We start from the raw sequence: 24,280 nt of genomic DNA, 5'->3' as shown, positions 1-24,280 counted from the left end.
GTAAAGTCTCATTTCACAAGTTTGAAATATGGCCTGTATTCAGTTTGGAATCATCCAGGATGAACTTTCTTTTAAAAATAGACATTAACGAGCAGTAAATACAGCTGCTGAAGATCAGGAAACTTCGTAATTTCTACCTTGGTGCACAATTACCTCAGCCTCTGGAAAATTCTTAATTTATAACTGTAGGTTATATGCCTCCCTTTGAATTGATCTAGACAGGAAAAAAAATCAGATTTCAGGCCTGTTATTATTTACGAGTTTCCAGAAACTTGAAACCTGTAGATTCTGGACATCCAAGTTATTGGGATAATGCAGGTAGGAAGAGCTGAGACGATGGATAGATCAGCCATGATTTTAATGCATGGCGGAGTAGGCTTGATGGGCCAAATGGCCTACTCCTGCTTCTATTACTATGAAACTATGAAATCCGAGCTCTGTATTTAAATAAACACAAAATAGGTTTGAATGACGATCAGATATCCCCAGTTGCTTGTCAATGATTTCGGATTCGAGAGTGTGGTGCTGGAAAGGTACAGCAGGTCAGGCAGCATCTGAGGAGCAGGACAGTCAAAGTTTCAGGGCACAGGTCCTTCATCATGAATGAGGCTTGTGGGCTGGGATAAACGGGAAGGGTGTGGGGCTGGGGGGAAGGTAGCTGGGAAAGCAATAAGTAGGTGAAGGTGGTGGAGATGTGACACTTGGAGAGGAGGGTGGAGCAGATAGATGGGAAAGACAATGAACAGGTCAAGAGGGCGGTGCTGAGTTGGAGGCTTAGGACTGGGATAAGGTTGGGGGAGGGGAAATGAGGAAACTGATGAAATCAACATTAATCCTGTGTGGTTGCAGGCTCCCAAGGCAGAAGATGAGGCATTCTTCCTCCAGGCGTCGGGTGGTTAGGATTTGGTGATGGAGGAGGCCTAGGACCTGCATGTCCTTGGTGGAATGGGAGGGGGCATAAACAACAAAGGATAGACAGAGCTAAGTGATCTCAAAACCAACGGATCTGATCTAAGCTCTGCAGTCCTCCCACATCTAGCCGTGAATGGTGATGGACAATTTAACAACTCACTGGAGGATGATGCTCCACAAATATCCCCATCTTCAATGGTTGAGAAGCCCAGCACATCAGTGCAAAAGATAAGGCTGATGCATTCGCAACAATTTTTAGTCAGACGTGCTGAGTGGGTGATCCACCTTGGGCTCCTTCAGTGGTTCCCAGCACCACAGATACCAGTCTCCAGCCAATTCAATTTACTCCACATGATATCAAGAAATAGCTGGAGGTACTGGATACTGCAAAGGCAATGGGCCCAGAAAGCAGTCCGGCAATAGTACTGAAGTTGTGTGCTCCAGAACTTGCCGCTCCCCTAGCCAAGCTCTTCCATTACAGTTACAACACTGACATCTGCCCGACAATGTGAAAAATTGACTAGGTATAATCCTGTAAATAAAAAGCAGGACAAATCCAACCTGATGAATTACTGACCAATCTCTACTCTTCATCATCAGTAAAGTGACAGAAGGGGTCATCAACAGTGTTATCAAGCAGCACCTGTTCAGCAACAACTTGCTCAGTAATGCCCAGTTTGGGTTTCACCAGGGTGACTCAGCTCCCGACCTCAGTATAGCCTTGGTTCAAACTTGGGCAAAAAAGCTGAATTCCAGAGGTGAGGTGAGAGTGACAGCCCTTGACATCAAGGCTGCATTTGATCGAGGATGGCATCAAAGAGCTCTGGCAAAACCGGAATTAATGGGTATCAGGAGCAAGCACTTCGCTGGTTGGAGTCATACCTGGCACGAAGGAAGATGGTTGTGGTTATGGAGGGTCAGTCATCTCAGCTCCAGGACATCTAATAGAGGAGGTCTAATAGAAACTTACTGGCTTAGAAAGGGTAGATGCTGGGGAGTTGTTAGGCAGGGAGACTAGGACCTGTGGCACAGCCTTAGAATTAGAGGGGGTCATTTTAGAATGGAACTAAGACATTTCTTCAGCCAGAGGGTATGGGCCTGTGGAATTCATTGTCACCAAGTGCAGTGGAGGCCAGGACGTTAAATGTCTTCAAGGCAGAGATTGATAAATTCTTGATCTCACAACAAATTAAGGGCTACAGGGGAGAGTGCAGGTAAGTGGAGTTGAAATACCCATCCGCCATGATTAAATGACGGAGTGGACTCTATGGGCCGAATGGCCTTACTTCCATTCCTATGTCTTACGGTTTTATCTTTGCAGGAGTCCCTTAGGGTAGTGTCCGAGGCCCAACAATCTTCAGCTGCTTCATCAACGACCTTCCTTCTATCATAAGGTCAGAAGTGATGATGTTCGCCAATGATTGCACAGTGTTCAGCACTATTCGCGACTCCTCAGATACTGAAGCAGTCCGTGCTCAAATGCAACAAGATCTGGACAATATCCAGGCTTGGGCCAACAAATGGCATGTAACATTCACGCCACACAAATGCCAGACAATGACCATCACCAATAAAAGACACTGTAATCATCGCCCCTTGACATTCAATGGTATTACAATCACTGAGTCCCACACTGTCAACATCCTTGGAGTTACCATTGACCAGAAACTCAAATGGACTCTCCACATAAACAGAGTGGCTACAAGAGCAGGTCAGAGACTAGGAATACTGTGGTTAGTAACTCACCTGCTGACACCCCAAAGTCTATCCACCACCTAGAAGGCACTAGTCAGAAGTGTGATGGAATACTCCCCACTTGCTTGGATGGGTACAGCTCCAACAACACTCAAGAAACTTGACACCATCCAGGACAAAGCAACCCATGTAACTGGCACCACATCTACAAACATCCATTCCCTCCACCACTGGCACTCAGTAGCAACAGTGTGTACTATATACAAAATGCACTGCAGAAATTCACCAAAGATGAATTTAGACAGCACCTTCTAAACCCATGACCACTTCCATCTAGAAGGACAATGGCAGCAGATACTTGGGAACACCACCACCTGCAAGTTCCTCTCCAAGCCACTCACCACCATTACTTGGAAATATACTGCTGTTACTTCACAGTCGCTGGGTCAAAATCCTGGAATTCCCTCCCTACCAGCATTGTGGGTCAACCCACAGCAAGTGGACTTCAGCAATTCAAGAAGGCAGCTCACCACCACCTTCTCAAGGGCAAATAGGGATGGGCTATCACTGCTGGTCAAATCCCACATATGAATTAAAAACAAGCTTATTGTAATGAGAAGTGAGGATCACATTGAGCACTTTCAGCTGGGGGCCTATTTTCTCCAGCTGCTGATAAAGTCCATCTCTCCTCAAGTGAGCCAATGTCCTGGTGAGGTCAATGAATGTAGCATATGTGGTCTCCTTTCTTTATGACATTTCTGTTGCAGTTCCAGGTTGAGTAGATCATGCCAATTGTAAAGCTTCCGCTTCTGAAGTCACACTTCAATTGAGAACAGATGTGTTCAGTCAGCATCTAAAATCTGACACAGGCAACACAGACAAGTAGCTTTCCCGTGATGCTTGCAATTACTGCAATCGCCCTTGTTCTTGTGCAGGGTCACAATCTCAGCATCGTACAAAGGCTAAGCAACTGTGCCCTCCCTCCAGTGGAAGCAGAGACATTCAGGCAGATGCAGCAGGAATGCAAGTTTCCCATTGTTGATGAGTGTAGGTAGTATAACTTCAGCTGCTAGCTCCTCCACTGGGTATTCAATGTCCAGGTCTGCCATGACAGGCAGGCTTTTTATGAAGTCTAGAGCTTCATTGGTGATAGAATTCTCTTGGAAAATAACTCAAGGTCATTTTCTGCACATCTCTCCAACTAGTATTGCAGTTGGTGATGACTTCCTCTGATTTTTCTTCTTATGGAGCTGCTTCTTTTGCTGAGGGAACTGTTGTCTCTTTGAAACTTTCATACATGCCCTTGGCTTTCCCTGTGCCCAAGGTCACTGGGAAATTCTGACTGAGTTGGAAGCAGATATCCACGGCCTCTCAGTCTGTTGTCACCAAACCATGTAAGGAAGAGTCAAAACCGTGATCAAAACTTTGCCGAAGAGTTTCAGGAGAGAATTTCAGGGCTCAGGTTCTGGTAAAGTAAGCAGAGCTGGCGGGTTGGTGTAATTACAACCAAAAATTAAAGTAACAAATGGCAGAGAAATTCAGCAGGTCAGGTCGCACCTGGGGTGCAGAAACAAGTTGATGTATCAGGCATGTTAGGAGGTCAGAACTAGAGGTGCACATAGATTTTGGGGATAGAGCAGAGGCTGGGAAAGGTGACAGAAATTGAGAGGGCAAAAGCAATGGAAATACTTGAAGATGATGGCGATAAAATTAAAATTGAGGTAAGGCTGGATTGGGAGTCAACATAGATTGGGGACCATGGGGTGAATGGTGAATGGAATTAGGTGCCTGTTCAAATGTGAGGAGCAGAGTTTCTTGGAATGCCTGAGTGGCTTTAGATGGAAAGGAATGTGAATCCCATCAGCAACTGTGACTGGCAATGCTAACCAGGGAATCATAAATCTCCCAGTTCTGAAACCCCACTTCAATTCAGGACAGATGCATTCAGTCAGAATTTGCAATCTGACAAAGGCAACACAGACAAATACTTTTTCCGTGATCGTTGTAATAGTTATTGCAATTATTGCAGTTGCCCTTGTTCTTGTGTGAGGTTACAATCACAACGTTGTACATCGGCTGAGAAGAGAGGACTAGAGGGTTTGAGTCATAAGGAGAGACTGGATAGGCTATGACTTTTTCCCCACGAAGCATCACAGGCTAAGGGGTGACTTTAAAGGGGTGTTGATAAGGTGAATGACCAAGATCTTTTTCCAAGTCTACGGGAATCCAGAACTATAGGTTATAGATTTAAGATGAGAGGGGAAAGATTTAAAAGCCACTGAGGGTAAGTTATCGCATAGACGGTGGTGCATGTGCGGAATAAGCTGCCAGAGGAAGTGATGAGCCGAGTATAACATATAAAAGACATTTGGACAAGTACATGGATAGGAAAGGTTTAGAGGGATTTAGGTCAAACACAGGCAAATGGGACTAGTTCAGTTTAGGATACCTGGTCGGCATGGACGAGTTGGAAAAAAGGTCTGTTTCTATGCTGTATGATTCTATGACATAAATCTGGTGCAAAGAACAGTAAACTGGAACAACTATTGTAGATGGAAATGATGAAAGAAGCCACCATTTAAGTCAGAATAATATCTTCAGGTACTATCAAGGACTAAGCAGAGTAGTTTGGGAATTTTGGGATGGTTATTTGTGCTTAGTTTGGCAAATCATGGTTTCTTTGCATTTTCTTACAAGTTCCTATTACATGATGATTCTTCATCAAATGCTAATTATTGTATTGAATTAAAGAAAACCATCCAGACTATGATTATTATTTTTATTTCTGTAAAGAGTTAGCACCACAGAAGTAAAATTAATAATAATTGTTAAGCACAGCACCAGAAGTAAGTTTGCAAACAAAAATTATAACTGCATCAAATGTTACATCCAGAACAGTAACGCCAAAAAGAAAATTAGACATAAAATTACAAAGTAGCAAAGGATTATGCAACAAATCTCATGTTCTGGCACATCACCATTTGAGTATTAGCTCTTGTTTAGACCATTTATTGCATTTTAAATGTGTCCTACCAGCCCTTATTGTTTGCTGAGAGTCTAAATTTATAACCCAGGAGAAATAAACACATTCAAGGGTGAACTTTGCAGCCACTTGCCAGTGTTGAAGGCCTGCATCTTTTTCAGTCAGTGTTGCTATCAGGCAGGAAGGAGGCGCCTTCTTTGGGATGGTACTCGGTGGCCTTTCCAGCCTCTCTGATTCAACTCTCCTCCCCACCACACTGGGGTCTCCAAGTCATGCCTACCAAATTTCCCAGGACGTATTAGAGGGGTAAGGGAATGGAATCTGCACCCCCCCATATAATCCACTCCAGAATATATGCAGTACAGTGGCACAGTGGTTAGTACTGCTGTCTCTCGCTTTCAGGGACCCGGGTTTGATTCCAGCCTCAGATGACTGTCTGTGTGCATGTTCTTCCCATTTCTGCTGGGTGCTCTGGTTTCCTCCCACAGGTCAAAGATATGCAGGTCAGTGGATTGGCCATGATAAATTGCCCTGTGGTGTCCAGGGACGTGCAAGCCAGGTGGATTAACTCTGGGAAATGTGGGGTTGTTGGGATAGAGCTTGGGTGGGATGCTATTTGGAGGGTTGCTGCAGACTCGATGGGCTAAATGACTTCTTTCTGCACTGTCAGGATTCTATGATTCTAATACAGGGAAAACCTAACAGTTGAGGCAACATCTTTGGGATGGGTACACAGTGACATGCAATGTGGACCAATGACTTATTGTCAGAACATTTTGTTTATATCTTTCTGAACTTTTGTTCTGAATGAGACATCTTTGACCCCTCTCTCCAGATGCTGCCTGTCCTGTTTTCAGCATTTCCAGCTTACTTCTTATCTTAGGTTTCCAGCATCTGCAGTATTTTGCTATTGCAGAGCATGATGGTATTGTTAGATCTTTTGACAAGTCTACTGGACATTTTGTTAAATAAGAAAATGTACATTGTTTCAGTTAACAAGAAAGAATCCTCACCATGTAGACCAGATAATGCTGACAGAAATTGACTTTTGGCTCACTATTTATTGTGTATTGCATATATAGTCCATAGGAGAAAGTGAGGACTGCAGATGCTGGAGTCCATACACTTATCTTGGATATCTTTAGATAGTGTGTTGCTGGAAAAGCGCAGCAGGTCAGGCAGCATCCAGGGAACAGGAGAATCGATGTTTCGGGCATAAGCCCTTCTTCAGGAATGAGGAAAGTTTGTCCAGCAGGCTAAGATAAAAGATAGGGAGGAGGGACTTGGGGGAGGGGCATCGGAAATGTGATAGGCGGAAAGAGGTCAAGGTGAGGGTGATAGGTCAGACTGGGGTGGGGGCGGAGAGGTCAGGAAGAAGATTGCAGGTTAGGAAGGCGGTGCTGAGTTCGATGGATTTGACTGAGACAAGGTGGGGGGAGGGTTGGAGGAAGAGCGCCTCATCTTCCGCCTAGGAACCCTCCAACCACAAGGGATGAACTCGGATTTCACCAGTTTCCTCATTTCCCCTCCCCCCACCTTGTCTCAGTCAAATCCATCGAATTCAGCACCGCCTTCCTAACCTGCAATCTTCTTGCAGGTTAGGAAGGGCTTATGCCCGAAACGTCGATTCTCCTGTTCCCTGGATGCTGCCTGACCTGCTATGCTTTTCCAGCAACACATTTTCAGCTCTGATCTCCAGCATCTGCAGACCTCACTTTCTCCTATCTTTAGGTAGTAACAAGTTTAGAATAAGCGAGACATCAGAATGCACGAATATTGCTATGACCCCAAATGTTAAATTGCAAATGATTTCATTGTCAATCAATCCCAAATTGTGTAGCACCATAAGAACTTTACAGTTTCAATCAAATAGTCTCTTCAGAAAGCTTTTCTTCATTGGTGTCCTTTTCAGAGTGGCTGGCGATTTCTTACGTGGAGATTTAATTGGTGTTCGCTTTATCTGTTTCTTCTTTTGAGGTGTTTGAATTCCTCTATCAATGTAATGCTCATTGCAAAAATACTTTGTGTTTTCTTGAGAAAACTGAATCAGCTGTGATTCTGCAAGATTCATGCACTGGGCATGAACCCAGTGTCCATCATCACCTCCGCTAGAGCAGCAAATCATTGCAGGTTTATTTAATTCTGTGGAGTAATAAGGCTCCCAGATATTGACGTTCATATTACACGTGGAGCTGCATTTAATCCAATAACCTTCCTCATCAGCATTATCTCGGTTCTCTGCATCATCAGAGCCATCGGCCTCCACTTCAAAGTTAAATTCTTCTGAATCTTCAAAAGTGCTGCATTCTTCTGGATCAGTGAAGGATTCCTGGCTGCAAGAAACTTGACTTTCTTCATCTAATTGCCCAAATTTCGCAATATAGAAGAAGTATGCCTCAGCTGCATCTTGTTTACTTTCTCCAGGGATGCCGAGTAACACTGTATTACTTTCCATGCTGCTACCAAACCAGGTTTTGCTTGCTTTAATATCGCTGGTCCACGCTGGGGGCTCCTTTTCCAAAATCTGAATGTTGTCATTCTCCACTGTGATGGTGTTACAAATCATTCGCTTCTTGCTCTCCGACTCATAACCACCAACAATTATGAATTCATCTTTTCCTGCTTGGGTCACTATTGCACTCGACACAGAGATGCCACCTTGCAGTGTTGTACACTGGACACTTGGAGAAGTCCCAGATAAATCAACCTTCAGACAAAGCAACCTTTCAGGGCGAAGATTCGTTTCAATGGAATGGCCACCTAATATGTACACTCTGTCAATTTTTGCAATGGAGATATGAAATGAAAACCCATCTTCTATTTCGGGAAGTATGTGGGATGTGCAATGGCCGGTGTTTATATCAATCAGAAAAACTTCCGGCAAACAATCAACAACACTGTTCCAGTTTTCTGTGGTTCTTTGCCCAGGGGGCCGGAAGCATCTACCCCCAAACAAGACTAACAACATTTGACCCTTGCTTTGAACCACATTGATGCTGTGGCCATATCTTCCTTGGGGAACCTCTCCTTCAAGATTCTTTTCAATGCAACGAAGCGATGTTGTCTTGTTGCCAGTGCTACAGTAAACCATCATTAAATAAAGTGAATTAGTCAAGTCATTATTTGGATCTCTCCCACCATGAATGAAATATAAAGGGCTCTTGGATTCTGAGGGATCCGAGTAATGGGTTATTGCAGGACAGCGCAGTGGGGGAAGGTAGCAAGAGTCAGGTGAAAATGAAACAGCTTTCAGTTTGAGATTATGACCTTTGAGATGAAGAAGAAAAACTCCAGTGCTGCAGGATCTTTTTGGCCACCCTTTCTGACCAAAAAAGAAGACTTCACCGTTTAAATTGAATAAAGAAAAGCCTGGGTAGATGAGTCCAGTTTTGCTACTCTCTGAAACCATTTGCAGAGACATTGCCACAGTGAAAAGCTGACAGTATCTATGGAAAGAAAAGAAATATAAACTGATGTTAGAATTAAAAATTTATTACAAAATTGATTGTTATGGATTCTGATGATGCAGAACTAACCACTCTGCAGCTTTTAATAAGTGCAAAAATGCTGGTTTTTGCTGTAATTTGTGTGATAAATCAGCAATTAAAAATACCATCACTTTATATTTCAAAATTCAATTACCTTAGGTTATGAAATACTTTTACTTTATTAAGTAAGAAAAACATTGTACTGCATTGATTTTTATTCGTCATGCACAAAGTGTAATTGCTTCCAACCTTATTACTGAAATTCAGTTTCAATAAATCTTCATTCAGCAAACTTAGTTTCTTTCCAATTCCAGGTCAGGATATGAAACCTTCAAATACTCAAATCTTTTTATTATTCTTCTATCTTTGGAACATATGTCTGGGGGGACTGAGGTGGAACAGTATATGATTAAGACTTACAATATATTAGATTAGAGTTACAGTATGGAAACAGGCCTTTCAGCCCAATATGTCCACACTGACCCTCCAAAGAGTAACCCACCCAGACCCATTCCCCTGCCCTACATTTATCCCTGAATAATGCACCTAACACTATGGGCAATTTAGCATGGCCAATTTACCTAACCTGCACACCTTTTGGATTGTGGGAGGAAACCAGAGCATCCAGAGGAAACCCATGCAGACACAGGGAGAATGTGCAAACTCCACACAGTCACCCGAGGCTGGAATCAAACCTGGGTCCCTGGTGCTGTGAGGCAGCAGTGCTAACCACTGAGCCACCGTGCCACTCCAAATGGGAACTTGGGTTCTAAAGTAGACAAAAATGGGGTTTTCATTTTTAGCCCAGTGAAGGTGGCTTTTTTTTTGTAAGGGTTAGAAACCCATAGTTTTTTGCAGTGGATCAAATAGCTTTTCTAATAAATCATAAGACTTATGCTGAATGATTAGATAAGCTTCCGGGTGAGATATTTACTGAAGCGTTTGGTGAATTCAGGTTTTAGAATCTACAGAAAGAAGGGCCAGAAGCAGATTGTTCACAAGAAATGCAGTCTCAGAGTAGTCAAAGTCAGACTAAAGTTAGTGTGTTAACCATATCGTGTATCTTGAAGGGAAATAAAGAGAATCATATTTGGTGAATGTGCAGAAAAGGAAATGCACGTGCCTTTGGCAGTTGAAAGAGAGATCATTGAGTGAAGTTAGGACTGATATTGAGTATCTGTAAGGAATATTATTGGGAGAAAATAAATGAATATTAATGATACTTCACTGGTGTTGAATATCTGTAAGGAATATTATTGGGAGAAAATAAATGAATATTTGTTATTGTTGTTTGTGATAGGGTCTCTCAGATTGTCTTTTTTAAATCTTTGACCAACAATCAAATATTATTATGTTAAAATTACATTGGCAATCTTGTGTGATTATGTTCAGTGAATGACTGGCACAGGAATCAAATTGCAAAGGTAAAACTTATGGTCTATCAAGCTAAGTTTCACTTCCTGTTTGACTTGTCTAATACAACCATCAGCTAGGATCATAACAGGCACTAGAATTGAAAAGGTTACATAAATTGTGTTTGGGCCATGTTATTCGGAAACCTGAATGCATTGATGGGATATCAGTTAGAGACTAGGACCTAGAAATTGACCTGGAGACAGGACAGAGGAAAATGGCTACAGGAAAGAATCACCATGGTAGATAAGGTCGGGATGCTGGAGATCCTTTACCACATTTGCCCACATGGTATTGAATCCTGGGGAATTCCACTGCAACATGAAAACAGCCTTTCACTGCATCACTCTGCTTTTGTACCCATGCAGATATTGCCCTGTTTATACCCACTGGACTTCAATTTTGTGCATTGTTGTCCTTCATCAGGCACCTGTTGGAAATCCATATACATATCAACAAATTTTTTTTCATTCAGTCTGTCTCCTCCACTTCATCAAGACCTCAATTCTGTTAGTCAATAAGGATTTCTCCTTCATGATTCTCTGCCAGCTCCCCTTTAATTGATCTTCACTTGTCTAAGATGCTGTTATTTTTACTTGTGGATTTTGTTTTTAAATGCTTCTCTGTTGCATATTAAACTGACTGCCAGGTTAATCCTTCCTCTCATTTTGGAAAGTGGGTTGCGATGCTTGGAGTCCTCCATCCTTTGGTGACAGCCATTTATCAAAAGAAGATCTGGTTTTCCTTAACTACTTTGTTTGTATCATTCTCAAAAATCTCATCAGGTCTTTCCCATTTAGTATTTATTCAATGCTGTTTTTCAAATTGTTTTCATGACCTTGGCATGCAATGGATTCCAAATTCCAGGATATTAGGAGGAAGGTATAAAGGAGACGTCAGAGGTAGGTTCTTTACGCAGAGAGTTGTTAATCCATGGAATCCTTTGACATCCTGTGGTGGTGGAAGCAGAGTCACTGGGGACATTTAAGTGACTGCTGGACATGCACGTGGATAGCAGTGAGTTGAGGGGTGCAGGGGTTAAGTTATTATATTTTACATTAGGATTAAACCTTGGCACGACATCGTGGGCGAAAGAGCCTGTACTTTTCTATGTTCTATGTTCAATGTTCTATATTACCTCCTTACATAAACAACGATTCCTCATATTATCACCAAGTTTGCGAATTATCATAAATCTACACTTTCTGGCCCTTCTGAGATTTTTGCATCAGTAATGGCATGTATTTTGCAACGAGTATTTAGGTCTATGTGTAAGAGTTGTATGTTAGTATTAAATATGTAGAATATAGAGGGAATGGAGGGGGCCAGTAACCATAATTCTATTAATTTTAAAATAGTGATGGAAAATGTTAGACCAGATCTAAAAGTTGAAGTTCGAAATTGGAGGAAGGCTAATTTTGACAGTATGAGGCAAGAACTTTCAAAAGCTGACTGGGGGCAGATGTTCACAGGTAAAGGGATGGCTGGAAGCCTTCAGAAATGATATAACGAGAGTCCAGAGAAAGTGTATTCCTGTTAGGGTGAAAGGAAAGGCTGGTAGGTGCTGGATGGCGAAAGAAGTTGAGGGTTTGGTTAAGAAAAAGAAGGAAGCATATGTCAGGTATAGACAAGATAGATTGAATGAATCCTTAGAAATGTATAAAGGCAGTGGGGGTATACTTAAGAGAGAAATCAGGAGGTCAAAAAGGGGACATGAGATAGCTTTGGTAAATAGAGTTAAGGAGAATCCAAAGGTTTTTTTTTTACAAATACATTAAGGACAAAAGAGTAACTAGGGAGAGAATAGGGCCCTCAAAGGTCAGCAAGGCAGGCTTTTTGTGGAGCCTCGGCATTAGGGGAGATACTAAATGAATATTTTGCATCAGTATTTACTGTGGAAAAGGACATAGAACATATAGAATGTAGGGAAATAGATGGTGACATCTTGAAAAATGTTCATATTACAGAGGAGAAAGTGCTGGATGTCTTGAAACACATAAAAGTGGATAAATACTCAGGACCTGAACAGGTATACCCAAAGACTCAGTGGAAAGCTAGTGAAGTGATTGCTGGGCCTCTTGCTGAGATATTTGTATCATCAATCGTCACAGGTGAGATGCCGGAAGACTGAAGGTTGGCTAACGTGGTTCCACTGTTTAAGAAGGGTGGTAAAGACAAGCCAGGGAACTATAGACCAGTGAGCCTGACATCAGCAGTGGGCAATTTGTTGGAGAGAATCCTGAGGGACAGGATGTACATGTACGTGGAAAGGCAAAGACTAATTAGGGATAATCAACATGGCTTTGTGCATGGGAAGTCATGTCTCACAAACTTGACTGAGTTTTTGAAGAAGTAACAAAGAGGATTGATGAGGGCAGAGCAGTAGATGTGATCTATATGGACTTCAGTAAGGCATTTGACAAGGTTTGCATGGGAGACTGGTTAGCAAGGTTAGATCTCATGGAATACAGGGAGAACTAGCTATTTGGATATAGAACTGGCTCAAAAGGTAGAAGATAGAGGGTGGTGGTGGAGGGTTGTTTTTCAGACTGGAGGCCTGTGACCAGTGGAGTGCCACAAGGATCAGTGCTGGGTCCTCTGCTTTTCATCATTTAGAGAAATGATTTGGATGTGAGCATAAAAGGTATAGTTAATAAGTTTGCAGGTGGCACTGAAATTGAGGTGTAGTGGACAGCAAAGAAGGTTGCCTAAGATTACAACAGGATCTTGATCAGATGGGCCAATGGGCTGAGAAGTGGCAGATGGAGTTTAATTCAGATAAATGCGAGGTGCTGCACTTTTGGAAAGCAAATCTTAGCAGGACTTAAACAGTTTATGGTAAGGTCCTAGGGAGTGTTGCTGAACAAAGAGACCTTGCAGTGCAGGTTCATAGCTCCTTGAAAGTGGAGTCACAGGTAGATAGAATAGTGAAGAAGGCGTTTGGTATGCTTTCCTTTATTGGTCAGAGTATTGAGTACAGGAGTTGGGAGGTCATGTTGCGGCTGTACAGGACATTGGTTGAGCCACTGTTGGAATATGGCGTGCAATTCTGGTCTCCTTCTTATCGGACGATGTTTTGAAACTTGAAAGGGTTCAGAAAAGATTTACAAAGATGTTGCCAGGGTTGGAGGAATTGAGCTATAGGGAGTGGTGAAATAGGCTGGGGCTGTTTTTCCTGGAGTGTCGGAGGCTGAGGGGTGACCTTATAGAGGTTTATAAAATCATGAGGGGCATGGATAGGATAACTAGACAAAGTCTTTACCCAGATGTGGGGGAGTCCAGAACTAGAGGGCATAGGTTTAGGGTGAGAGGGGAAAGATATAAACAAGATCTAAGGGGCAACATTTTCACACAGAGGGTGGTACATGTATGGAATGAGCAGCCAGAGGAAGTGGTGGAGACCAATACAATTGCGACATCTAAAAGGCATCTGGATGGGTATATGAATAATAAGTGTTTGGAGGGATATGGGCCAGGTGCTGGCAGGTAGGACGAGATTGGGTTAGGATATCTGGTCAGCATGGATGGGTTGGACCGAAGGGTCTGTTTCCGTGCTGTACATCTCTATAACTTTAAAGGTTTGCTCCTGCTCTTAAATCATATATAGCAGAAGCTGGGTCTTTGTTCAAGATTGATTTGGATAGACTTTTCATAGAGAAGGGACTCAAAAGGTATTGAATACAGATATATAATAGACCTGAGACCACAACCATGTGAGCCATGACATTGTTGAAGGATGGAACAGGCCTGAACGTTGAATTACCGCCCCCCCCAACTAGTAAAACTTAAAAATGATCCATACTGCTCTAAATTGCTTTGTATATGTTCGATCAATGCTCCACTATGATTTAGTACGTTAACTTCTATGTCTTTCTTTTTAAAACATTCTTTCTATTGGACTGCTCCTGTTTCCAACGACTACCTCATATTCAAAGCTATTTTGCTGACTGTGCGCTCAAATATTGTAATATTTGTGTGATCAACTATTTGGGAGCGCTGCATCATCTGACTGTTCACTATTCAGCGAAATCTCAATCTAACACCCTCCTCTTGATTCCGGAATCAATATTCAGTGGCTCTATTGCCTCGGGGGTGTAATGTCCAGTGGGACCGGCCGACAGGATTTGTGGGATCTGTAGTTCACAGATCACGCCCACTAAGACTACATATCCCAGCATTCCCCGTCCCTTCGGCGTTGCTTGGCGACATGGTCAAACAGGTAAGACCCTTGGAAAATGCTGCGAAACCCACTGAGAATATAACAACAAGCTGCATCTAACAACTGCCTGAATCCTCCTCATTAATAAACAACACTCAATACACAAATGGTTGTGGTGATGGTGGGGGAGACATAAAGATCATCCACAGTGAGGGGTGGGGGAGCCCGTCTACATTGTATCTGTGCGTATTGGGGGGAAGGGGAGTAGCATTGGGGGTGGGGTGAGGTGGGTGGTGTGGGTATTGGGGGAGCGGGGAGTGGGGTTAAGTGGGTGGTGTGGGTATTGGGGGAGGGGGAGTAGGGTTAGGAGGGTGGTGTGAGTATTGGGGGAGGGGGTTAGGAGGGTGGTGTGGGTATTGGAGTGGGGAGTGGGGTTAGGAGGGTGGTGTGGGTATTGGAGTGGGGAGTGGGGTTAGGAGGGTGGTGTGAGTATTGGGGGAGGGGGAGTGGGGTTAGGAGGGTGGTATGGGTATTGGGGGAGGGGGTTAGGAGGGTGGTGTGGGTATTGGGGGAGGGGGTTAGGAGGGTGGTGTGGGTATTGGGGGAGGGGGAATGGGGTTAGGAGGGTGGTATGGGTATTGGAGCGGGGAGTGGCGTTAGGAGGGTGGTGTGGGTATTGGGGGAGGGGGAGTAGGGTTAGGAGGGTGGTGTGGGTGTTGGGTGAGGGGGAGTAGGGTTAGGAGGGTGGTGTGAGTATTGGGGGAGGGTGTTAGGAGGTTGGTGTGGGTATTGGGGGAGAGTGGAGTGGGGTTAGGTGGGTGGTGTGGGTATTGGAGGATGGGGGTTTGGTGGGTGGTGTGGGTGTTGGGGTAGGGGGCAGTGGGGTTGGGTGGGTGGAGTGGGTATTAGGGGGAGGGGGAGTGGGGTTAGGAGGGTGGCGTGGATATTGGGGTGGGGGAGTGGGGTTGGGTGGGTGGTGTGAGTATTAGGGGGAGGAGGTTAGGAGGGTGGTGTGGGTATTGGGGGGAGTGGGGTTAGGAGGGTGGTGTGGGTATTGGGGGGGAGTGGGGTTAGGTGGGTGGTGTGGGTATTGGGGGGAGTGGGGTTAGGTGGGTGGTGTGGGTATTTTGGGGAAGTGGGGTTAGGTGGGTGGTGTGGTATTGGGGGAGTGGGGTTAGGTGGGTGGTGTGGGTATTGGAGGGGGAGTGGGGTTAGGAGGGTGGTGTGGGGTTAGGTGTGTGGTGTGGGTATTGGGGGAGCGGGGTTAGGTGGGTGGTGTGGGTATTGGGGGAGTGTGTTAGGTGGGTGGTGTGGGTATTGGGGGGGAGTGGGGTTAGGTGGGTGGTGTGGGTATTGGGGGAAGGTGGTGTGGGGTTAGGAGGGTGGTGTGGGTATTGGGCGAGGGGTGAGTGGGATTAGGCGGGTGGTGTGGGTATTGGGGGAGTGGGGAGTGGGGTTGGGTGGGTGGTCTGGGTATTGGCAGAGGAGGGAGTGGGGTGGGTGGGTGGTGTGTGTATTGGGGGGGAGTGGGGTTAGGTGGGTGGTGTGAGTATGGGGGAGTGGTATGGGTATGGGGGGAGTGGGGTTAGGTGGGTGGTATGGGTATTGGGGGAGTGGGGTTAGCAGGGTGGTGTGGGTATTGGGGAGGGGGGTTAGGTGGGTCGTGTGGGTATGGGGGGGTGATGTGGGTATGGGGGGGTGATGTGGGTATGGGGGAGTGGGATGGGTATGGGGGAGTGGGGTTAGGTGGGTGGTGTGGGTATTGGGGTAGTGGGGTTAGCAGGGTGGTGTGGGTATTGAGGGAGGGGGGAGTGGGGTAGGTGGGTGGTATGGGTATTGGGAGGGGGAGTGGGGTTACGTGGGTGGTGTGGGGTTTTGGGGTGCGGGGGTGTGGTGTTGGGTGGTGTGGGTATGGGGGAGTGGTATGGGTATGGGAGTGGGATTAGGTGGGTGGTGTGGGTATTGGGGGAGTGGGGTTAGGTGGGTGGTGTGGGTATTGGGGGAGGGGTGAGTGGGGTTAGGTGGGTGGTGTAGTTATTGGGGGAGGGGGGAGTGGGGTTAGGTGGGTGGTGTGGGTATTGGGGGAGGGGGCAGTGGGGTAAGGTGGGTGGTGTGGGTATTGAGGGGAGGGGGTGTGGAATTAGGTGGGTGGTGTGGGTATTGGGGGGAGGGGGTGTGGAATTAGGTGGGTGGTGTGGGTATTGGGGAGGGGGTGTGGGGTTAGGTGGTTGCTGTGGGTATTGGGGTGAGGGGTGTGGGGTTACGTGGGTGGTGTGGGTATTGGGGAGGGGGGTGTGGGGTAAGGTGGGTGGTGTGGGTATTGGGGAGGGGGGTGTGGGGTAAGGTGGGTGGTGTGGGGTTTTGGGGGGAGGGGGTGTGCGGTTAGTTGGGTGGTGTGGGGTTTTGGGGTGAGGGGGTGTTGGGTTAGGTGGGCGATGTGGGTATTGGGGCAGGGGTTGTGTGGTTAGATGGGTGGTGTGGGTGTTATAACCAGGGAGTGTGCGGGGCTTAAGATGTGAGGGTCGGGGAGGGCATGTGGTGGTTCAAAGGAGCTTCGGGTGGGAGCGGGTGAGGGTTGGAGGTGAGGGTGTGATATCTCTATACTGGGGAAGTGGGGATGGTTTGTCCACACTATCTGCCTGTGTGTGTATGTATGAATGGTCTCTGTGTAGGGATGGTGGTGTGGTCTGTCTTCAGTGTTGGGGGGAAGTATCAGTCCACTAGTGAGCTTCAAATGGTCACTATCATCTCGGAATCACAGTAGAATTATGATATATATTGAACAGAAGGAAGTTTTATAGAAATTGTGCCTGTTGTGCCTTTCTGAAAGAGTGTTCTGTTCAGTTTCAGCTCTTGGCTGTTTATGATTTTATTTCTTTCAACACTCCAACAAACTATATTGCAGTTTAATTTCCTGGGAGAGAGGAAGGCTATGAAAAGAAAGGCAATCCTAAATTGTTTTACAATGACATTAAGGATGAATTGATAACAAGAGAAAGAGTATGTTAACGACCACAGTAGTATTTTTGTATGTGGACCCAGAGTTGTGAATGGATACATTGTGTCTGTGAGAGGGTCAATATGAAATCATGGAGAAGCTCTGTGATACAATTACATGAATCAGCATAGACAGAGAGGAGGTCCTTAATGATCTGGCAGGCTGAAAAGAAGATAAACCTCTGGAACTAAATTAACTATTTCCCAGTTTATTGAGTGAGGCAACAGTGGAAGTAGCACTGATGCTTGCAAACATTTTCAAATCCTCTCTGGCCACAGGAGAGGTCTGAGGACTGGAGAACTGACAGTGTGGTACCGTTCTTCAGGAAGGAGCAAGGGATAAACTAGGAAGCTACAGGCCAATTGGACTAACATTGCTGGTGGGGAAATTATTGGAAACAATACTCTGGATGTTGCTGGGAACAGTTGAGTTATAAGGAAAATCTGGGACTTTTTTCACTGGAGCATAGGAAGTTGAGAATCAATCTGATAGAAGTTTATAAAATAATGAGAGGTTATAGATAGAGTTAATGGTAATTGACTTTACCCTAGGTTGGGGATTTCAAGACTAGGGGTCGCCGTTTTAAAGTTAGAGGTGAAAAGACACAAGGCAAATTTTTTTTTACACGCAGGGTGGTTTGCGTGTGGATTTAATGTCCCGAGAAAGTGGTGGAGATGGGTACAAGTGCATTGTTTAAAAGACGTTTGGGTAGATACTTGAATAGGAAAGGATATGGGCCAGGAGCTGGCAGGTGGGATTATGTTTGGCTGGGACTGGATTGGATTGAAGGGTCTGTTTCTGTGCTGTATGATTCTATGACTCTCTAATTTCTGATTTACTTCCCTTTTAACCATTTAAAATCATTACCTCGTCATTGTTCTGACAGACCCTCCATTTTTCTGGGTTAAATTTCACCAACATTGATTCATTCTGTTTACTAATTTGTCTTTGTCTCCTAAATTCATACAAACCATTCAAAAGCTAACCAGGCTTTCTACTGTAATGTCTAAGTTGATATTATGTTGCTAAATAATGTCTGTATTACATATTATAGGCCAGTGCAAAGTGTTCTAAAGTCCTCGAACATTAATATGACTTTAATACCATGTACCTTAATCTTATAATCAGAAGCCTCTTGTGTAATGGCATACGAAATTGCTTTTGAGAATCCACTTGTCCTGCAATTCCTGTCATTATACACTTCATTATTTCCTCAAGCACTTGATGCAGTTTGTCAGCTATGACTTGCCTTTTATAGATTTCTCTCTCTGTGATGATGTTAATTTGGTCTGGTTTCATGGCAGGTAGAAACCTACCCCATCTGCATGTGAATTATGTAGGAAAGAAAGATTTATATTTATCTAATTTGTACATTTACAACATTCTACAAAGAAGTTTTGTTATGAGCATTTCGTTTTCTCTTTGAATTCCAGTGCTCCTGTTTTTCAGTTTGTTTCATGTGGAGGCCCCAGAAAGCAATTTTTATAAAAGTAAGTTTCTTATGAAGCGACTGTAAGATTTCTGCTGAATTGCAGATCATTGCAACATGGCCTGAGAGGTAATTGTTGCAAAAAGAAATGGTGTTAACCACTGTGCCACCTGGACTGCTGAGTAATCTAGTTTTCATCCTTTTGTTAGTGTTGAAACCATTCTGTTTAAGAAGCCAACATTGTGGCACCTGTTCATATAGTTTGTGCAATAAATCTGACAATGCTGTGTTATCATTTCTAAAGCTGATTTGAGAATTGCTTTTTAATATGAAATTTAGATTGCAATTTTTCCAATTTCACACAATATTTCTGCTGAACAATAATCCGCATATTAAACAATTGGAATTTGGCCTTCTATAGTAACTAATCACACTCAAGGTGGTCACTCTTAGCCCTGAGAAGGTTCAGTTCACCTCAGATTACCCTGCAGTTCCTGTGCAGTAATAACAGGAGGGTGTTTGCCATTAAAGCGATGCCGCTGTCAAGCCAAAAAGATGTTTTGTCGATCAGACAAATGAATAATGTGGTATATGCATTTCCGTGCTTGTGTGATGCCAGGTATGTAGGTTGAAAATCCCAAAGATGAGTGGGTCGAATCAAACAGCATGTCTCTGGCTGCTCGCAATAAAGGTACTGATTGTCCACAGCCAGCCTGTACTTGCAAAGCCCACAGCAGTGTCTAAGATTAGATGCAATTCTAAAATTCAATACTTGCTTTGTAATCCTGCATGTGCAACAGATTATGCTGACAGCCAATTTATGATAGTACAGTATGGCCCACTTGTATGTACTGAAAAGTACATATAATATTACACAAGGTCCTGTTCTTTGCAGATAGGAAGAACATGTATATGCACTGTACCTGTTTCAGCCATTTAGAGTCATAGAGATGTACAGCACGGAAACAGACCCTTCAATCTAACTCGTCCATGTCGACCAGATATCCGAAATAAATCTAGTCCCACTTGCCAGCATTTGGCCCATATCTCTCTAAACCCTTCCTATTCATATATTCATCCAGATGCCTTTTAAATCACATTTCTCACTTCCCATGGAGTTCTAGGGTACACCTGATGAGGTCCCTGGGATTTATCTACCTTTATGCATTTTAAGCTGTCCAGCACGACCTCCTTTGTGATGTGGACATTTTTCAAGATATCACTATTTATTTCCCACATTCTATATCTTTCAAATCCTTCTCCATAGTAAACACGGATGCAAAATACTCATTTAGTATCTTCCCCATTTCCTGCGGTTTCACACATAAGTGGCCTTGCTGATCTTTAAAGGGCCCTATTCACCCTATTTGCCAAAGTTATCTCATGTCCCCATTTTGCCTCCCTGATTTCCCTCCTACTGCCCTTATACTGGATTCACTTGATTTCCGTTGTCTATACTTGACATCTGCTTCCTTCTTTTTCTCGACCAAAACCTCAATTTTTTGAGTCATTCAGCATTCCCTACAACTCTTAGCATTTAACCCAGCAGGAACATACTCTCTCTGGACTTTCATCTTATTTTTGATGGCTACCCATTTTCCAGCTGTCCCTTTACCTGCAAACAATCACCCCCAATCGACTTTTGAAAGTGCTTGCCTAATACTGTCCAAATTGGCCATCCTCCAGTTTAGAACTTTTAATTTTTAGATTCGGCCTATCCTTTTCCATCACTATTTTAGGACTAATAGAATTATGGTCACTGGTCCGGAAGTGCTTCCCTAATGACATCTCAGTCATCTGCCTCCCTTGTTTTCCCAGAGGAGGTCAAGTTTTGCACCTTCTCTAGTAGGTACAGCCACAAACTGAATTGGAAATCTTTCTTGTACATGCTTAGTAAATTCCTCTTTATCCAAGCTCTTAATACTATTGGCAGTCCCAGTCTACGTCTGGTAAGTTAAACTCTCCCACCATAACTACCCAATTATTCTTACAGATAACTGATATCTCTTGACAAATTTGTTTCTCAATTTCTCTCTGACTATTGGGGAGCCTACAGTACAATACCAATAAGGTGATCATCCCGTTCTTATTTCTCAATTACACCCAAATAACTTCCCTGGACATATTCCCAGGAATTTCCTCTCTACTTAGACTCATAGAGATGTACAGCATGGAAACAGATCCTTCGGTCCAACTTGTCCATGCCGACCAGATATCCCAACCCAATCTAGTCCCACTTGTCATCACTCAGCCCACGTCCCTCAAACCCTTCCTATTCATATCCCCATCCAGATGCCTTTTAAATCTTGCAATCGTACGAGCCTCTACCACTTCCTTTGGCAGCTCATTACAAATATACATACCACCCTCTGCTCTGACGCTCCAGTTGATTAATTTATCAGGGCAGTGTCCTGACCAATCAAAGTCAACCTGCGTGGTTTGAAATTTAACTAAATCTGTCTGTTAACTGCCAATTAGTATCAATGGGTGCACTATCAATGACAGCATCTCTACCAATCAGAGTCCAATAGCCAATCAATTAGCAATTTGCTCTTCTGCAACATAAATGTTGGTTTTGAGTGTGGGGGTTAAAAGAGAAAAAAAGAAAAAAAAAGAAAAAAAAAGAAAGAAGAGAAAAAAAAGAAGAAAAAATAAATAAATAAATAAATAAATTGCTAAAAAAAAAATAAATGTTGGTTTTGTGCAGCTGTAAATGTAACTTTGTTGTTAAAAAAAAAAACAGGAGATTCAGTGTCTCCTTAGTTTAGGGGAAAAAAAAATAAACAGGGGATCTAACACAGCACTGCCCTTTAAGAAAAAAAAGAATAAATGTTGGTTTTGCCTTTTAATTGGCATTCTTGCAAAATGTCCTGATGACTGTAAGTCCAAAAGCTTTGACCAAATGTGGTGTTTTTCAACAATAGCAAAAATATGCTAATTTTTAATAATTGCATAAGAAATAGGAGCAGAAATTGGCCTTCCAGCTGTTCAAGCTTGCTTTGTCATTAGAATAGATCTACTTCAACATCATTTTTCTGCACTGTTCCCATATCCTTTCCACGTTGAAATCAATTGATTGTGGTTTTAAATATACTCAGCATCTGATCATCCACAGCCCTCTGGGACTGAGAATTCCAAAGATTCCTCTGAGTGAAGAAATTCTTCTTTTCAGTCCTGACTGACCTGTTCCTTATAGAGTGATAGAGTCCTACAGTGTGGAGACAGGCTCTTTGGCCCAAACTGGTCCATGCTGACCAAAAGTTCTTAGGCAATGCCCCTGATTTTAGACTTCCTAGCAAGAGAAACATCCTACTTCATCTACCTTGTCAATCCTTGTAAAATGTTTGAATGAGATCACCTCTCATTCCTCTAATTTCCAGAAAATAAAATCTGAGAATATTTACTCTTTCCTCCTAAGACAATCTCTGCCTTCAGCAGTTAGTTTGAATCTTTGCTGTACTTGTTCTTCGACATTAATATGAAAAACAACTGACAAGGTATTCGATAGGGTTTCTTTTTTACAGACTTGAAGGGTAAGTAAGGCGCTTTGGCATTTATTTTTATTTGCCATATCTTCATTAGATTAACGGTCTTGGCTCAGCCAAGTCGTAATTCTGGGAACATCGGGAGCAGGATGAAACCATTCAACCATCTGAACCTGCACAGCCTTTTAGTGAGAAAATGATTGTGATCTCAAGTCTACTTTCATGTCTGACTCCTGTTCGTTATATATATCTGATTTGGAGGAGAATGCAAATGGCCTGATTAGTACGTTTGTGGATGACATAAGTTGTGGGGTGCTGCAGACAGTGAGGAGGACTGTCAAAGGATACAGCAGGATATAGATAGGTTGGAGACTTGGGCGGAGAAATGACAGGTGCTGTTTAATCCAGACAAGTGCTGGTGATGCATTTTGGAAGATCTAATGTAGGAGGGAGGTATACAGTAAGTGGCAGAACCTGTAGAAGCGGCAACATAAGAGGATGTAGGCGTATGGATCATAGTTCCCTGAAAATGGCAAGACAAGTGAATAAGGTAGTCAAGAAGGTATATGGCATACTTGCCTTCACCAGTTGGGGTACAGAGTAAAACACATTGGCAAGTCATGTTGCTGCTGTTTTGAATTTAATTAGGCGGCATTTGAAATATTGTGTACAGTTTTGGCTGCCACATTACTAGAAGAATGTGGAGGCTTTGGTGAGGGTGCAGGAACAGTTTACTGTGAGTTTGCCTGGTTTGAAGGGTATTAGCTATGAAGAGAGATTGAACAAACTTATTTTGTTTTCAATTGAACTTTAGATGATGAGGTTCCACCTGACAGAAGCTTACAAAATATGAAAGGCATGGAAAGAATGGATAGTTGGAGTCTTTTTTCCTAGGTTAGAAATGCCAATTGTAGGGGAAATAGGTTTATGGTAAAAAGGGGTAAATTTAAAAGGAGATGAGAGGCAAGGTTTTTACTCAAAGGGTATTAATTTTCTGGAATGCAACTAGAGGAAGTGGTGAAAATGGATACAATAGAAAGGTTTAAGAGGCATCTTGACAGATCCATGAATAGGCAGGGAAGAGGCATATGGACCACATAGAGGCAAAAGGATGTCAGCAAGTCTTGGTGGGCTGAAGGGACTGTTCCTATGCTTACTGTTCTTATTTTTTTTTGATTCAAGCACAAGGACCCTGAAATCCTCCTGACTTACAGTCTTCTGCAGTCTTTCTCCATTTAAGTAATATATGACTTTTTTTTGCTGCCAAAAGGCATAACTTCATTTTCCCCTCATTATATTCCAACTGCCAATTTTTTGACCACTTGCTCAACCTGCCTATACCTCCCCCAGCAAACTCTTTTTGTTAACCTCACCATGTACATTTCCATCTGCTTTTGTATGATCCACAAACTTGTCTGTTGTACATTTACTTTCCTCATCCATTAATATATTACAAAATAATTGTGGCTCCAACACCGATTCCTGTAAACTTATCTAGTTAAGGGCTGCCATCCTTTGGCTGCCATCTTAACTCTGTCTTCTATCGTTAGTCAATCCTCTGTTCGTTCTAATCTTACTATCCCCAACACTATGGATTCTTATCTTGTTAAGTATCCTATGTGAAGTTCCTTTCAAACATCTTTTGGAAACCCAAATATATTACATCTACAGGTTTCCCTTTAGCTATCCTTCCTGAACCACTTCAAAGAATTCTAAAT

General features: G+C 43.4%; 2 protein-coding genes across 2 annotated transcripts in view; one reads left to right on the top strand and one right to left on the bottom strand.

Moving 5' to 3' along the window:
- Positions 1–7,451: 7,451 nt before the first annotated feature.
- rag2 (recombination activating gene 2) lies at positions 7,452–9,011 on the bottom strand. Its single transcript, XM_043706365.2, has one exon. It carries the CDS (start codon positions 9,009–9,011, stop codon positions 7,452–7,454), a length of 1,560 nt encoding a protein of 519 aa, XP_043562300.2.
- Positions 9,012–14,684: 5,673 nt separating this feature from the next.
- Positions 14,685–24,280, top strand: part of iftap (intraflagellar transport associated protein) — a 55,003-nt gene continuing 45,407 nt past the window's right edge. Inside the window, exon 1 of the mRNA XM_087996155.1 lies at positions 14,685–14,710. The gene's annotated coding sequence lies outside the window, so the exon portion shown is untranslated. The remainder of the gene's footprint in view (positions 14,711–24,280) is intronic.

This window comes from Chiloscyllium plagiosum, unplaced genomic scaffold, assembly GCF_037043375.1.
Source record: "Chiloscyllium plagiosum isolate Xiang-an unplaced genomic scaffold, Cpla_swu_hap1 HiC_scaffold_18, whole genome shotgun sequence".
Taxonomy (NCBI): domain Eukaryota; kingdom Metazoa; phylum Chordata; class Chondrichthyes; order Orectolobiformes; family Hemiscylliidae; genus Chiloscyllium; species Chiloscyllium plagiosum.
The sequence above is the reverse complement of the archived record's forward strand: the minus strand, read 5'-3'. Positions and strand labels throughout refer to the sequence as shown.